This window comes from Bufo gargarizans, chromosome 7, assembly GCF_014858855.1.
Source record: "Bufo gargarizans isolate SCDJY-AF-19 chromosome 7, ASM1485885v1, whole genome shotgun sequence".
NCBI classification, from domain to species: Eukaryota; Metazoa; Chordata; class Amphibia; order Anura; family Bufonidae; genus Bufo; species Bufo gargarizans.
In genome coordinates this window covers 67,460,803-67,477,770 of record NC_058086.1, presented here as the reverse complement: position 1 = coordinate 67,477,770, position 16,968 = coordinate 67,460,803, and the positions used below count along the sequence as shown (strand labels likewise).

Here is a 16,968-nt window from a genome sequence, read left to right as displayed (position 1 = left end):
TCTTTTTGGGATAGATTTCAAAGAGCTCTGATATAGCAGGAACCACTAAATTATGAAATTGCTAAATTGGGAATTGTATTTCAACCCAGAACAAGAAATGTGCTTGAACGGACACTAAATAACTCGCCCAGCTACAGCACTAGGGACAGATTTAGCTGGATATAAATTTGAGGCCTAGTATTTAGGCGCTGGGTGACCGGTATGGATTTAGTGACAGAATTAGACTGGGATATGGCCAAAAAATGAACAGACTATTGCTGGTTAAATGCACTTGGTGTGACAGCTTCACCCTGATGTAGGCTTTAGCCAAAAAACAACCACACCATTGAGGGTTAAATGCACTTGGTGACAGGCGCAGCTTGCCCCTGATTTTGTATATGGCCAAAAAATGAACAGACTATTGCTGGTTAAATGCACTTGGTGTGACAGCTTCACCCTGATGTAGGCTTTAGCCAAAAAACAACCACACCATTGAGGGTTAAATGCACTTGGTGACAGGCGCAGCTTGCCCCTGATTTTGTATATGGCCAAAAAATGAACAGACTATTGCTGGTTAAATGCACTTGGTGTGACAGCTTCACCCTGATGTAGGCTTTAGCCAAAAAACAACCACACCATTGAGGGTTAAATGCACTTGGTGACAGGCGCAGCTTGCCCCTGATTTTGTATATGGCCAAAAAATGAACAGACTATTGCTGGTTAAATGCACTTGGTGTGACAGCTTCACCCTGATGTAGGCTTTAGCCAAAAAACAACCACACCATTGAGGGTTAAATGCACTTGGTCGCAGCTTGTGCTGGCGCACCACAAGACACAAAATGGCCGCCGATCACCCCAGAAAAATGAGACTGACAAACGGTCTGTGCAGCCTAAAAACAGTGAGCAATTGAGGATCAGCAGCTCAATGATCCACAGCTGCAGATCGATCAGTTAATCAAGTCCTTTGGAGGAGTTAATCTGCCTAATCTCGCCCTACTGTCGCAGCCGCAACCTCTCCCTACGCTAATCAGAGCAGAGTGACGGGCGGCGCTATGTGACTCCAGCTTAAATAGAGGCTGGGTCACATGGTGCTCTGGCCAATCACAGCCATGCCAATAGTAGGCATGGCTGTGATGGCCTCTTGGGGCAAGTAGTATGACGCTTGTTGATTGGCTGCTTTGCAGCCTTTCAAAAAGCGCCAAGAAAGCGTCACAAAAGCGCGAAGAAAGCGACGAACACCGAACCCGAACCCGGACTTTTACGAAAATGTCCGGGTTCGGGTCCGTGTCACGGACACCCCAAAATTCGGTACGAACCCGAACTATACAGTTCGAGTTCGCTCATCCCTACCTGCGACACCAAAAACAATTTTGTGATGTCCGCTATGCACCTGTTCAATTTTGCAACCGACCACCCTTCATCCCTGCAATGACCCAAAAACAGCAGCAAAGGAATATCTAAATCTCCCCCAGACTCATCCAATGCATTACACCAACTTTCCCAATACCTCCAAGCTGATGAATACGCAGCCCATGTGCCTGGCACTAACAACAATATAGTAAGAGTGGCTACAGTTCTTCCAGCAGATCCCACACATAATTTGGACATACCAAACCCACGTCGTCCGCCTCTGGTGCCAACTGCCTGAACCGCTCCCACTGCAAACGAGAAAGCACGTCAGCAATGCAATTTTTAACCCCCATCACATGCACCGCCACCACCCACGCATTGATAGATAAACAAGACAAAACTAAATGCTGTAACAATGTTACCACCGGTGGGGATGAGGCAGATAACTGGTTAATTGCCTAAACCACACCCAAATTGACACAGTAGTAACAGACCTTCCTGTCCCGAAAAAGTTCACCCCAAAGAACAACCGCCACGAAAATCGGAAACGGCTCAAGCAATGCCAAATTATGCACCCAACCTCTTGAGACCCACTGGTCGGGCCAGCGATCCGCACACCATTGACCCTGACAAATCACTCCAAACCCCACCCCACTAGCCACATCTGAATACAACTCAAAATTAAACTCCAGCCATGACCAACGCCCACCCATTAAAAGTCTCCAAAAATGAAGCCCAAACCCGCAAATCCTCCCTCAACTCCCTACCTAACTGAATAAAATGATGGGGGAAGCCACCCCAGCAGTAGCCGCTGCTAATCTCCTGCAGAAAATTCTCCCCATCGGCATAATGCGACAGGCAAAATTTAGCCTACCCAGAAGAAACTAACTCCCGTAACCGAATCTTCCGCCTACGAACTGCCCCCGCCACTTCCTGCCGCAACCTACAGAACTTGTCCTCCAGTAAACGACACTCCATTTTTCTGTGTCGATAACAATCCCCCAAAAACTGAGCTCTGTGGTCGGGCCAACCATTTTTTCCTATGCCAATGGAACACCAAAACTCAAACACCGACTCCAAAGAATGCAACAATAAGGAACACACCCCAGAATACGGAGGGCCCAAACACAAAAAATCATCCAAGTAATGGAAACATCGGACACTACCAATTCCAGAAACGTACTTAATGTTTCAAAGTACGCGCAGGACAATGAACATCCCATAAAAAGGCACAAGTCCACAAAATACCCCCCCCCCCCACCGCCCCAGTAACAACCCAACAGATGTAAACTTTCTGGGTGCAATGGAAGCAAACGAAACGCCGCCTCAACATCCGTTTTTGCCAACAAAGCCTGACCCCCAACCGCCTGACCCACTCTACTGCGGCGTCAAACAAGGTATAAACCACCGAACAAAGCTCAGGGTCTATACCATCATTGACCGACGTACCCCTTGGAAATTACAAATGATGAATGTGTCGAAATTTATGTGTGTCCTTCGGCACAACACTCAAAATTCTCAAACGGAGGCAAAGTAAACGGACCACCCATCCTACCCAATAGCACTTCCTTTGCTAACTTTTCCGAAACAACCCCTGGATGTTCTCTTGCTGACTGTAAATTCCTAGTGCCCAAAACTGCCTCTGCCAAAACAAACGGAATCCAGAACTCAAACTGATAACCCTCCCGCAATAACACCGCCGCTTCCTGATCAGGATATCTACTTAGGAACAGCTCCATCTTTTCCAGCTGCACTGGCGTCATTCCCTTTTGCAGCAGCGTCTCCCCATTTCTGCTTTCCCGCTTTAAAACATCTATTGGCGCCATGACTGCCCCCGCAAGTGGAGCACTCGTGCTTGAACTTGCACTTTGCCCCAAATTTACATGCCCCTTCACTGAATAGGAAACATAACCCTTTTGCAGATGCTGCTGCAAAACTGGATTGACCCAATCCACCACCCTCTGAACGAAAGGACTGCACCGACCTAACTGGTGGGGTCACCTTCAGCAACAAAGCAATATCCTTGTGGTCCTACAGTACCTAATACTCAGGCGCAACGCCTTCTGCTGCCTGAATTGCTCATCATAACGCAACCAAGCCTGCCCCCCATAAACCCTATAAGCCTCCCCGATAGTGTTCAAATAACAAAACAGAGCCAACCTATTTTCCGGCGCCTTCTCCCCCACCACACTAGCAAAAATAGCGAACGTCTGAATCCAATTCGAGAAGGTGCGAGGAATTAAACGATATCGCTTCTTCTCCTCCTCATCCTTCTTTGCCCTATCCAAATTAAACCACTCCAGCGGGAGCAGGGAAAATATATCCACATACTCCCCTTACCAAACCCACTCCCTCACTTCTTGTTTCAAGTGCGCCCCTAACGGCCCCTCGAAACAGACATAGACTTTACCCCTTGCCACATCATCCAAGCGCACCCTCCTCCCCAGTACCCTCGCCTGCGTCTGGACAGACACAGCCTCCCTCACTGTTGTTGCCACAGCATCCCGCAAAGCCGACCCCACGGACACCCCAGTACCCCCAGCCGCCAATCCGGTCCCACCAGACCCTCTAGCACCCCATGCCTGACTCGTCGATGGCTGAGCTACCCCAGCCCCTGTTCACAAACCCAATAAACCCCCCCAACAACTGACCTAACCCTCTCCCCAATTTCCCAGACAGCATTCCCGTCCCACTACCTCCCGGACCGGCCACCAACTGTGAAAATTGAAACATTGCGTACTTGCCAAGCTAGCCGGGCACTGTGAACCCCACAGCCGCAACTCCAGAATCCGAATACAACAAGCCGCGGACTTCTCCACCCGCAGCGGAACGGTTGTCAGATGATCTTGAACTTCCGCGGACTTGACATTGCGAACTCGTCTCGGGTGATGAAGGTCCAACGCTGAAGGAATGGTCTCCATGAAGATGAACTTGAGAAGGTTGCCCTCCTGCTCCTGGACAGCAGGTGGCACTGTAACCAAAGGAATGCACGTCTATCAGTGCAGGCTAAGCCAGGCCAGCCCCGTGCTGCCCTTTCTCGTCTGCTAGGCCTGAAGCCTCCTCACCACCTCCTGTTTGGATCCTTGCAGGAGTGGTGCCAATGTCACTCCCACACCGAGCAGGCCCCACCGAGGGTGGAAAACCTGCCGCTCCAGCACCATCGATGCCTGCTGCTCTGGAGGGGAAAGGGGGAAGGGACCCCCCCCCCCGCTCCCGCTGCACAACAGGATTCCTCCTACGATGGGGAGGCCTAAAAGAAGGCTGGCCCCCCCAGAGGGGCTCCTAATCCGGCGCCGGTCCCTGGGGGTCACATCAGGGCTCAGGCGTGTCGGAGGCCATGCCCTCCGTGGCCATCTCGCTAGCTACCTGCTGCAGGGAGGCATCCACTGCAGCAGCCCCCAGCACACTCTCCATCTGCCCCAGAAGCCACTCAGGCCCCTGGGATTCAGCTGCTGAAACATAGCTTCCAAGTCAGCCTGGGATAAAAGGTAATGGGATGGATTCAAAGTGTTACAGGGCAGGTGTGAATTGTCCCTTTCAATACCCAAAATGGCACCTCACTCTCCCCCTTGCCTCCCTTTTTAACCCTAACACCCACCCCTATTCAGCCTGCCCCACCTCCCCATTAAAATCCACCACTCACTATCCAGCATCATGCTTCCCTTAACCACCCCCGTCATGCCGGCCTCCCCCAAAGGCTTTGCTTCCAGTCCGACTTTACTGGACTTGAATAATGCAAAGGAACCAGATGTTCAGACTCCTGATTGGAACAACCTTAGCTTGTCCATGGTGGCCACTGTGATCTCTCTGGAACCTAAACCTGCTGTAAAAGTCTCATGTAGAGGGGTCAGTTTAACCATTAAAGTATACCAAATACGGTGTTGAAAGGAGATGCAAATATAAAGGAATTCTGCATCCGCCATCAGATGCCATATATCGGACTGTTTTCCAGTGCTTCTAGGGGGAATTTCTTTCTACGAGTAGGAACCTATGCAGGCCACAATATGGTGCCATATAATGTTCCTCGTTGCCTACTGTGTTGTGGACGAAATGCACAATCCCATGTGCAAAAGGCCTCTAAAATCTTACAGTAGGTCTCCTTTTATGTAACAGTTTTTTAATGCCTTTCAGAAACCATGTAAATTTAAAGGGAACCATGAAAATACAAGGCAGCATATTGTAGAGCAGGAGGAGCTGAGCAGATTGATATAAAACTAGTACAAGTAATTTATTCATTGAAATTCCTGCTCTTACCACATTTAGGAATCCAACGGGCAGTCCTATTAGTGATTGACCGCCTTCGCTGTTATGACTGTTAATCACTCATAAGATTACCCATTGAACATTTCCATGAATACATTACAAGTTTTTCTGAATCTTTTCCCAGAAAACTAAATATCAGTCAGTTCAGCAATTTTTTTTCTAGAAGGTGATGCTGGCAGTTGGGGCGTAGCTATAGTAGAAGCAGGGGAAGTGGATACAGGACCCAAACTCCGAAGGGACCCAAGTGGAGGACTAAAAGATTTTATTGTCAGTGCCCCTCAACAGTATTATACCATGACATTATATACAGGGACATGACGTACAGTATATACAGTGACACTGTAGGAAACGGATGGAGTAACTGCTGGGCCTGGTCTGAGAGACCGATCGTGGCTAACCACAAGAGTGGGAATTGCACGGGAGTCGGGGGTTGTGAAGAAGTTGCTGGGGGAGGCGGGCCCATTCAAAACTTTGCTGTGGAGCCCAGTAATTTCTAGTTATGCCACTGGCTGGCAGTGTTTTGGGGGATTTTTTATATTATGGCCTGTCCTCCGGATGGATCAACAATATATGATCGGCATAAGGGTCCATTCACACGTCCGTTGTTTCTTTCCTGATCTGTTCCGTTTTTTGCGGAACAGATCTGGACCCATTTATTTTCAATGGGTCCTGAAAAAAATCGGACAGCACAATGTCTGATTTTTTTTCAGGACCCATTGAAAATGAATGGGTCCAGATCTGTTCCGCAAAAAACGGAACAGATCAGGAAAGAAACAACGGACGTGTGAATGGACCCTAATTTTGATACGCCACTGATCAGCTGAGTATTGAAGTGAATGGGACCAGCGCTGCAGTAACCGGATTTGTCCACTCCACATTACATGGAGCTGTGTAGGTCCGGTGCCAGAACAGCTGATCAGTAGGGGTGCAGGGTGTCAGACTCTCGCCGATCAGATAAAGATTGGCCATCACTTCTAATTCCTTTAACCTTACATATTCCCTCTGTTACATGAATAGGTACTGCCTTTTGTTGACTGGATCCACTATCTACTAGGTATTACAAATGTAGTCTGTTTTTCCACTTCAACTACCTAAAAGTATAAGAAACAAAAGGTCAGCATGTAGACATATGACCCACTGAAGGAATGCTGAGAGTTTAAGACTTTTTTTTGTAATTAGTCCTACATAATAAGATAACAGGATAATAAAGGCTCAGCAATACAATCGTGGGCTTGTTAGAATAGACTGCAGCATGGCTGGATACTCCACCTTCTGTTACTGCTTATTCAATACCCATAGTAGAATACAACACTATGGGGTACACTAAGACCTTAAAGGGGTTGTGCAAGAATACCCCCCAAATAGGGAAAATGACTTACCTGCTTCCTGGAACCGTCTCCCTGCTCCTTCTCCTGCAGGCCTGCGATGCTCTGCTGGACTCTATCAATGTCAACATCTGGTTTGATATCTTCACAGCCAATCGTAGAATGTGGTGGTCTCATGTGACCATTTGAGGCAATGTCAAACCAGACTTTGACTTGAAAGAGCCCAGCAGAGCATCTCAGAGTCAGGCCTGCAGGCGAAGGAAGAGGGGAGACGGTGCTGGGAAGAAGGCAAGTCATTTTCTCTTTGCATGTCTGGCAGAATGGAGGGGTTTGCCAAATCCCCCCCCCCCCCCCATTGTTGCACAACCCCTTTAGGGCTTTGCAACATTTTGAGCTTATCATTCCAAAAGTTTGAAACAGTTCTCATTTCTACACCACTCCAATTTTGAGATGTGGGTGGTAAAGTGGACATGGCTTGTCAAGCTGAAACTTTCCAAAAAGTAAAAAAAAAAATGGTTGCAACCTTATTCCGGTAAAGGGACGACATAGAAAGTGGAGTAACATCTCAAGACAGAATCTCTAGACCTAAAGATTATTCATCAAATGTATTCAGTATCATGTAATATTGGGTAAATATAGGAGAAAAACAATAATAAATATTAAAATCACAGGGGTGTAGACAAGAGATAAGATTTATTAAATAAATTAGTAAATAGGCAGAGGACGGGGAGGTTATAGGACCCCCCTGACCTTAAACTGTACCCTAACTTTGCAGGGCACCCTGCTGATCATCCTAGCACATGGGTGGAGTGTGTTGCCCATTGTGGGCCTGGTTATCCTCATCATTCATTCATGTTTTATCAAGTGATCTATGGGTTTAAGATATGATCACTTCCAGATCTGTTACTATCTAAGTTTAGTTGTTGTTGGATTCCTCCCCTTTTTATATTTTTGGGGATTTTTGTTTGGGGCAGGGGAGAATTTGTCAGGACCGTATAGGGATTGATCAGGGTGCAACAAACTAAGGGTAGATTCCAGTGTTGTAGGGTTCCCCTTGAGGGGTGCCTTGCAATGTTAAAGGGGTTCTGCAGTTTGTTTAAACTGATGATCTATCCTCTGGATAGATCATCAGCATCTGATCGGCGGGGGTCCAACACCCGGGACCCCCGCCGATCAGTTGTTCGAGAAGGCAGTGGTGCTCCAGGAGCGCCGCGGCCTTCTCACTGTTTACCGCTGGGCCAGTGACATCACGACTAGTGAACAGAGCTTAACCCTGCCCAGACCAGTTGATACTAGTCATAACGTCACTGGGCCAGCGGTAAACAGTGATAAGGCTGCGGCGCTCCTGGAGTGACGCTGCCTTCTCAAACAGCTGATCAGCGGGGGTGCCGGGTGTCCTGAGGATAGATCATCAGTGTAAACAAACTTCAGAACCCCTTTAAGGTATTTAGGGTACAGTGTAGAGTCAGGAGGTCCTTCACCCACCCTGCCTCCTGCCCATTTCCAATGATCTCAGCGCTGTTTGCCTTATTCCCGTCATGGCACCCGTCTGTACCCCTTTGATTTTAATATTTATGGTTGTTTTGAGCTCCCCTACCTCATTTTAATATATCTTTTTAATAAATGTACTTTACAAATGTGCTGAACTTTTTAATGCATCACACTTCATATGGACATTCTCTTTAAAGGAGTTTTCTGGGACAGACATATTGATAACGTAGTCATAGGATAGGTCATCGATATGAGACCGGTGGAGGTTTGACACTCTGCAACCTCCCTGATCAGCTGTTAGGGGCAGCCGGAAATAAACTGTGCATGGAGCTGGAACACCACAGCTCTGTACACCATGTAGTGGCCATTCTTGGGGACTGCAGCTGATGCCCACATTCAAGTCAATAGGAGCTGAGCTGCAGTACCCTAGAATGGCCACTACATGGTGTATGGAGCTGTTTGGGCTCTGAACAAAAATATGTCTGACCATTGTGGATCCCACTGACAGCTGATTGTTGGGGTTCTGGTTGCTAGATCCCCAATTATCCCATACTGATGAGTCCTTCAAGGACAGGTCATCCATATGTATGGGAAAAACATTTTTAACCATGTCTTACATTTGTGGCATCATAGGGACCATATAATAATAGCCTCTGTACAGCTGAACCTTACGTCTCAGGCAGGAGGACCACTTTGCTTTATGATGAGCACTCCTTGTAAAAAGTCGATCATCGTGCATAAAATACAACAAAATCTTCTAAAAGTCAGATCATTTACATAGCTTTCTGTATTCAAAACTCAGAAAAATTAACCGGCGCTCTGTTCTCCTGAAGCAGCTCTTTAATTCACAGCAGACCTCCACAAATAATCCTCTTAGCATTAGATTTGTAAAATCTACGTGTTATGATAATACCCTCTTGGCCACTCGTACTGTAATTCAGCACAAAGAAAGATGCTACAGTACATACCGTACTACTGTGAAAACTGGCACAATACAAAAAGGACCATAGAACACAATGTGGACTGAGTGATGGACTAACAATGGCTTACCAGGTATAGATAGCGATCCTGTGCTGTCCCGTTCTTTGCAGATAGCTTCTGTATATGTCCTTCCTTGATGAGCTCGTTGGCAGGGTTCACAATATCCTCCTCACCTCCCAGTCGCTCGTATACTTCCAGCAATTTATGCATCTTTTCCTGAAAGATTTTTGAGTATCATCATCAACATTCACAGAGACTTGTGAAAACTTTACATACAGTTATAAGGCCATTGAATTACTAACTAAAGGATTTCTAATTTAGCCCACAAATATAAGCTATGGGGAGAGTCACGAAAGGCTATGGACACCTTCAGGGCCGTTTTTTTTCTGATTGCATTTCACTCATTTTGGGCTAAAAGTAATTTTTTTCAATTGGTCTTTATTAAAAATGTTTAGCTGTTTTTGAGATACAAGGATTTTAAATCTGTCTACATAGTATGACTTCAGTCCCATCAGCTGATGGCTCCTGTGAAGCCTTATCTCTGATCTCCTGACCTCTTAAACCCTAATTATAGCTAAACTGTGATCAAACTGATAAGAACATGGCTTAGGGTACTTTCACACTAGCATTAGTGGGATCCGGCAGGCAGTTCCACGATCAGTGTGACAACTGACAGTGTTGTACCATTCCTCTATTATTTCTAATAAAAGTTATAAATTAATTGCTATTAGCCTTCAGTAAGGGTACAGAGGGGAGGTAACCAGTTGGGGGCGTGTACCTGCACAGACTGACTATCCAATCAGTGCTGCCATTTTCAGACTGTGCCGGTACACCCCCCCCCCCCCCCAACTGGTTACCTCCCCTCTGTACCCTTACTGCAGACTGCTAGCAATTCATTCATAACGTCTAGTAGAAATAAAGGAATGGCACAACATAGAGCCATGAGAATAGATGCTCCAGAATTGTTATTACATGGGGAATGCATGAAGCTATTAAAACAGGCATGTCAGGGGTAATGACAGGTCCTCTTTAGGCTGTTGACATAGTTTAACATGAGCGTGTTCAGTCCAGGAAACAAGCTCCGTGTCATGGTTGCATTTCCCGGACTGAGCACTGCTCCTCTGATCAAAACTCAAAGCATCATAATTGCTGCGAGTTCCTACCTGACCACAGGCCTACCATATTGTACTCGGGGCATTATAGGAGTACAGTACAGTAGACCTGCAGTTGGGTTGGAACTCACAGCATCTTAAGTGGCTATGATGCTGTGAGTTCAGGTCAGAGGCTCAATGTTCAGTCCAGTAAATGTAACCATCACATGGAGCGTGACTTTGAAACTAGCCTAAAACGGTAAATGTCAAAGTCTGTGGATCACAAAGTTTTGCACCAGTGGTATATGGGACACAATTAAGACAACACCAGGACGCGAGCATTATTTAGAACCTTGAAAACACGGCCGTGGTTGGTTGGTGGAAAGATTTAACTATTTATCAGCTGATATGACCTGATCTGCTTGGGCCATTGTTATTTTACTCTCCCATTCAATAGTGAGAACCTCAGTTGAAAGCTGCAACCATAACACGACCGTTCATATAGAAAAATAATCATATGCTTCTGCAAGAAAATCTCAGACGCTCGAACACTGATCGTGTGTTTCATTTGTTCCAACCCAATTACTGGAACGGCTGCTGTGCTCCAGCTGAGTGTCTGACCTCTTCTGTCTGCAGAGGTAGTTACGCCGCACACAGTAGACATGTCCTTATAGGCTGAAACACTTTGGAAAATATCAATGGAGCACTGATGGATCTCTCTGCTGACAGACGGCAAAGGCCATTCCAACATGCTACATTTAGCATTACGTAACAGTGTCCTCTCTGAATCATCAGTGAAAAAAACTGGAGATGGCAAGTGGAACAAGTATAAAATACTGTAAATTCGCATCAATTAAAGGGAATCTGCACGACGATTCTGGACTATTATATGCAGTCTACATGAGTAGTATAAGTATAAGTCCAGACTCCAATTTCAGGAGTCCATGTTTAAAAATTTTCTGCTAAGCATGTGCGGCCATCTCAGTGAGTCAGACAAAGAAATAAGAAAAATAAAACAGCGGTGGTGCTATTCAGATACATTTTGGATTGTGGGTACTGCTGTAGTAAAACATAAAAAGTAGAGATCTGGACTCCTTATCTGCAGGACTATTCATGTATTACAACAGATAATAGTCCAAGATCATGGTGACAGATTCCCTTTAAAGGTCTTGTAAAACAAGGGTTGGGCTGGTCCTCCAGAAGGTGCTCCAGTGGGCCTAATACAATAATGGGGCCCTGTTATAACTGGACCCATTAGGTTCTGTGAAAAAAAACTATCGTATGTGAAGTGGGCTTAGGGGGAGGTCATTGGCCACTAGGGTCTATCATTTTCTTGAGTAATTTCATAAATCAGTCATCACTGATGATACGACCTTACAATGTGTGTAATGCTGGCATGTTCGTGTTCTGTTTAACTAATCCATAATATTTTTTTCGTATGGTGGGCCCCAGTCTACCCAGGACGACACTTATTGTAAGTATGAGACATTTTGACACTGAAGATTCACAGCTTCATCAATAAAGGTTTGAAGTCTGAAGTCATGCTAAGTACATAGGTGAATTTACCTGCAGTCCTATTTAAAATCACTATCCAAAAAAATGCTCACAAGCTATAACTGTATAGACTTTAGAAATTACCATTAACATCTACATTCTTCAAGTAGAATATCTCATATCTGTTGCTAAATCTCTATGTAGTCACATATCATGAACAAGGCCGACAAATGCCTAAATTGTGCTCCTGATAATCTACATATCGAGGTCAGGCATCCAGCTAAGCACAGTGTTTAGAGACGTGGATGATCAGATCATGCCGTTTCAGCCTCAGGGAGACTAGAAGAGCAGGCTTGGAATGATAATGAGGAAAGCGGATGGCTCATGTCAACTTGAGAAGGAAAACCAGGACACCCATGTGATAAGATGTTTCATTAGTTTATAATCTCCTCCCTTTGCTTCCATTTGGCTAATGATTAAGTAAAATAGTTCTGGGGTTTTAGTGTCATTATAGCCATCAATCAAAAGTCTGAGATCAGGGACAAGAGAAAAAAATGGTAATCATGTATAACTATGTATGTAAAGCCTAGCAGTTCTTTGCGATATATAACCAAATCTCAGTGGAATCATCCAAGTGTCTATGACAGTGTGCGGTTATGTTCAACTAGAGAACTGTCTAGATGTTTTCATTGTAACAAAACCATCAGCTATGTGAGCAGGACTCAGTGAGGACAAGTTACTAGAAGGATTTGCTCCAGATGCCTGATAATAGAGAACTCTAGCTTTAAATATTGATCATAGTTGGAGCTATCGACCTAAAAACAGTGACTCAAGCTGAGCACAGGAACCTTAGACCCTGAGCTAACCTCAAACTCGCCCTGCTTATCAATAAGCTGCCCCATCTCTGGTACTTGAGCAAGGCAGTAGCTTATTAGAGTGGACGCCCAGCAATTGAGCAATTGAACATACCACTGCCACTCATCGATAGACATTTAAGGTAGGTCACCTGGTTGTGTAAAAGGAACTTTAGGTTCCTCCATTTAATAGATATTTCAGGGGGTATACATTGGATACCTTCACTGACGTCTATCAATCATATAAATAGCAGTGAGAACGTCACCAATATCTCTCACCCAAATTAAACCAAGAATGCAGCAGGACGTCTGCCAATGGGTCCTCACCAGCCGAATAACACTAATAAAATAACACCTTGTGATGCCAGCATCTCCTCCAAACAACACTTTTTTATTGATTCATAGTACACAAATAAGATTTTGCAAAGTTTCAGCCTGAATTCTTAAAAAAAGGCTAGGAAATATCTGAAACATAAAAAAATAAGAGTCATTTGGAAGAGATGCCAGCCATCACAAGGTGTTATTTTATTGGCATCTATCAACCATAAAAAAAAAAAAAGTATACTTATTTTTTGGACTAAAGCATTTTAGTCTACTATGCTATTCCATACGTTGCCAGATGGAAGCCAAAATGAAGTCCGGATAATTTGACCCTATGGACACGTTTAGCAAGTCAATAGCTTATCTGGCGTATATGCTAAAGTCAAAGTAATGTGAGCATAGCCTCATCCTGTATCATGGATGGTCTATTGCACTGCACAGAATAACTGCTGGTGACCGCCATAAGAATATTGTCCATTATACAGGGTGGCCAACGAAAAAGTAGACCACCTCCAGCAATAGTTTGACAAGACGAACGAGCAAGTGGATTGTATTTTTTTATTTATTATCCATAAGTCACAAAAGATGCAGAAAGTGGACTCTGCATCTTTGGGCAGGTCGGATTATGTTGGTTGGCTGATACTGCTTGTGATGCCGCGGACAGTGTTTGTGATGTTCTCCTTGAGTTCATCCAGAGGATGTGGATTGTTAGCAGACACTTTCTGTTTTACATTTCCCCACAGATAAAAACTGCACGTGGACAAGTCTGGGGAACATGGTGGCCATAACCCCTTGCTCACAGTTCGCTCCTCCGTAAACAGTTCATTAACCCGTCCAGTGCGTTCCGTAAGGTGTGGCATGTTGCCCCATCTTGTTGGAAAAAGCAGGACATTTATTCTTCTGCAGCATCCCTGTTGAAGAGCTGCAAACTGTATCAGCCAACATAATCCGACCTACCCAAAGATGCATAGACCTGAACAGGGACCACTTTCAGCATCTTTTGTGACTTGGGGGCAAAAAAAAAAAAAAACAATCCACTTGCTCGTTCACCTTCTCATACTGTCGCTGGAGGCAGGCTACTTTTTGTGGGCCACCCTGTATATTTCACATGGTCACCAGTACAGCAAGTCTCTGATACACTGGGAGAAGGAACCCAACAGAACACCTATAAGGGAGGATTTGAGTGGATAGCATATGCAAATGAGGTTGCAAGCGCCCAATTTGCAGTTCCAATTGTGGCACTCCTCCATAATCCCTGCTCCCTGCCTCCTCTGTGGTCTTGATTGACAACCCCGTCGCTGTCCAATGGCGCTCTCTTCGGCACCGAAATCTTTGTTTGCATGCGCATATGAAAGTGGGACAGCGCATGTGCAGTACTTTTCCGCCTATGAATATCTTCTTCAATGATGCCCTGACCATGTAGGCACTGCCTGTGCCGTATGTCTTTGAAGTTGATGCCTGTAGGTTGGAGAGTACAGTCTCACAATTGAAGGTACGGATTTTCGGTGACTCAAAGAATGATGTTAGACAGAAAAGGGGTCATTAGTCAAGACAAAAGGGGGAAGCATAAGGCAGGGATCATGGAGGAGAAGCTTGTCACAATTGGAAGCAGCTATGTTTTCTCTCTGCACATCAATAAAGGTATATTTGCTAATGCGTTTCACACCCCTACATGGTGCTGTAAGTAGTCTATCCATGAGAAAGGATCGGGTCGGAAACCTACCTATTCAGACATAGCTATCTCAGAGGCTACTACTTTGCTGCTTCAATTTGATCACATAATGGTGGAACTAACACATTTTAGGAAGAGAATGCTACAGATCTGTAAACGGATTTACTTACCATTTTTCGAATGGCTGCATTTGAGTGATTCGCCGCGGTGGCAATAAGCTCCAGGGACTCTGTAATAAGGATGATCCAATTACACATATTAAACATTCAGTCTACGTTGAGACTGCAGTTCCTCATAGTGTACTGCAAGGTTATGTTAAGGTGACCAATTGTCAGAGGACAGATCTCAATCTATATTGTGTGATACAAACGCAAACAACTATTATCCGATAAAACGGATCTCATGAGGATGGAGGAACAGTAGGATCATTGTGTCAGGAGTGGCATCTAACAACACATGGTTATTAAAGATCATACTCTCTGCATCCTTTCTATCCGCCGAGTCCTCAGGCAGTTTCTTTAGATAATCCTTCAGGAGAAGTTCATAGCGAGGAATTCGTTGGACCGGCTCCAACATATGATGCTGTAATGTCAGATTCCCACAGATGTCCTGTTTCTGTAAAGAATGAACATTAGACAGATGTCACTTGAAATTCAGGATGTTGCAGAACATAACATAGATTTACCATTGCGTGGTCATCCTGTTCAATGTTACTTAGTCATGTCTACAAGGTCTCTTCTACATGAAGTAGTGTCCTTTGGTCTACTGCTGGGTCACTGCTATGTCGAAACCAACAGCATCATAGTGACAAATACCAGTGCTGTTTATATCCCTATAAAAGGGGTTATGGCAGGATTGGTGTAAAAAATTAAAATTAGACATCATATAGGATATGACAATCTCTTTCTAACAAAGCTAGAACCAGCCCTGTACCTCACATGGATCCAGAGATCTCCCCATTCAGTGCTCCTATTCTTCTGCTAGATTTATTGCAGACTGGCAGCTCGGGGGTGTCCCTTCTATGGGTATGTGTCTTTTCTGCTGTAGTTATTTGCCTGCAACTGCCATAGCTTGAAGATATGACTGGTGACATTGTGAAATTTAAACTGAGCACGTGCGACCACCTCAGTTAGGTGGACGGGGAAAAAAATAACAGGTGGCGCTATACAGATATATTTTATTAAATACCACTGTGACTACATTTTAAATTGCATGTAATTACAAAAGAACTCAGATCAGTTTTGCTGTATAGACCGGGACCTGATGAGTAAAGTCGTCTCATTTCATTATCATCAGACAACAGTAGGAATTGGCACTGTCTGTGTGAGGCACCTCTGTTTGCGAGACACCATATTCACCCTGGTCATGATTTCAATAGTTTTAACAAATAATTGTAGGGGACAATAGAACTAGTCACCATAGTTTTATTTTTTATAATAATTTTTTTGCTTTTCTTTGCAAATTGCCACATTGCCTGGAGAATGTAGATTTTTTTGGGTCTGTTATGACATTTTGCATTAAATATATGAAACATGATTTTAGATTTCAGAATTTTGTTTTTTCACATTAGCGCCACAGCACATGACCAGCATGACACAAAGCCTGGGATATATCACACACCAGAACATTTTGCACTTGAATTCACATTGTTAAAAGCATCTAAACCAGCAGCTTTGTTTGACAAGATGATGGAGTCTACAATTAGCACATGGAAAATCCTCCATGCAGCTAAGTGCTGCTGCATTAATCCAAAACCATGCAGTGACTTTATACAACGTTCAGTGGAGAAGTGTTTCCTCTGCTTTCACAGCACATCGCATTCATCTCCATTGTTGAGGCCTAGCTCACAATTATTTGAGCAGATTGCTTTCCAACAAATTGCATTTCCTCAGATATTGTGGGAATTCCAATAAGCGCTACATCAGGAGTAACACAACCCGACGCTGCTGCGCTTTATCACTTATCAACAGCTGGAAATGTAATATCTGAACACTCCTTTATTGAAAAGATATATGGAATGTAGCTGTATCTTGCTAAATTATGAAATATCAATTATGTTTGAGCAGAGGAAGAGTCTACGCTATCCCTAAGCATTTTGTATTGCAATCCATTACATGAAATATTAATCTAGACGGAAACTGCCTTAG

General features: G+C 44.6%; 1 protein-coding gene across 1 annotated transcript in view; it reads right to left on the bottom strand.

Annotated features, from left to right (window-relative positions):
- Nucleotides 1-16,968, bottom strand: part of FGD3 (FYVE, RhoGEF and PH domain containing 3) — a 267,848-nt gene that overhangs the window by 75,250 nt on the left and 175,630 nt on the right. Inside the window, exons 8-10 of the mRNA XM_044300779.1 lie at nucleotides 15,298-15,436; nucleotides 14,992-15,050; nucleotides 9,459-9,605 (exon numbers count right to left, since the gene is read on the bottom strand). Of these exons, the coding sequence (XP_044156714.1) occupies nucleotides 9,459-9,605; nucleotides 14,992-15,050; nucleotides 15,298-15,436 (345 nt within the window). The remainder of the gene's footprint in view (nucleotides 1-9,458; nucleotides 9,606-14,991; nucleotides 15,051-15,297; nucleotides 15,437-16,968) is intronic.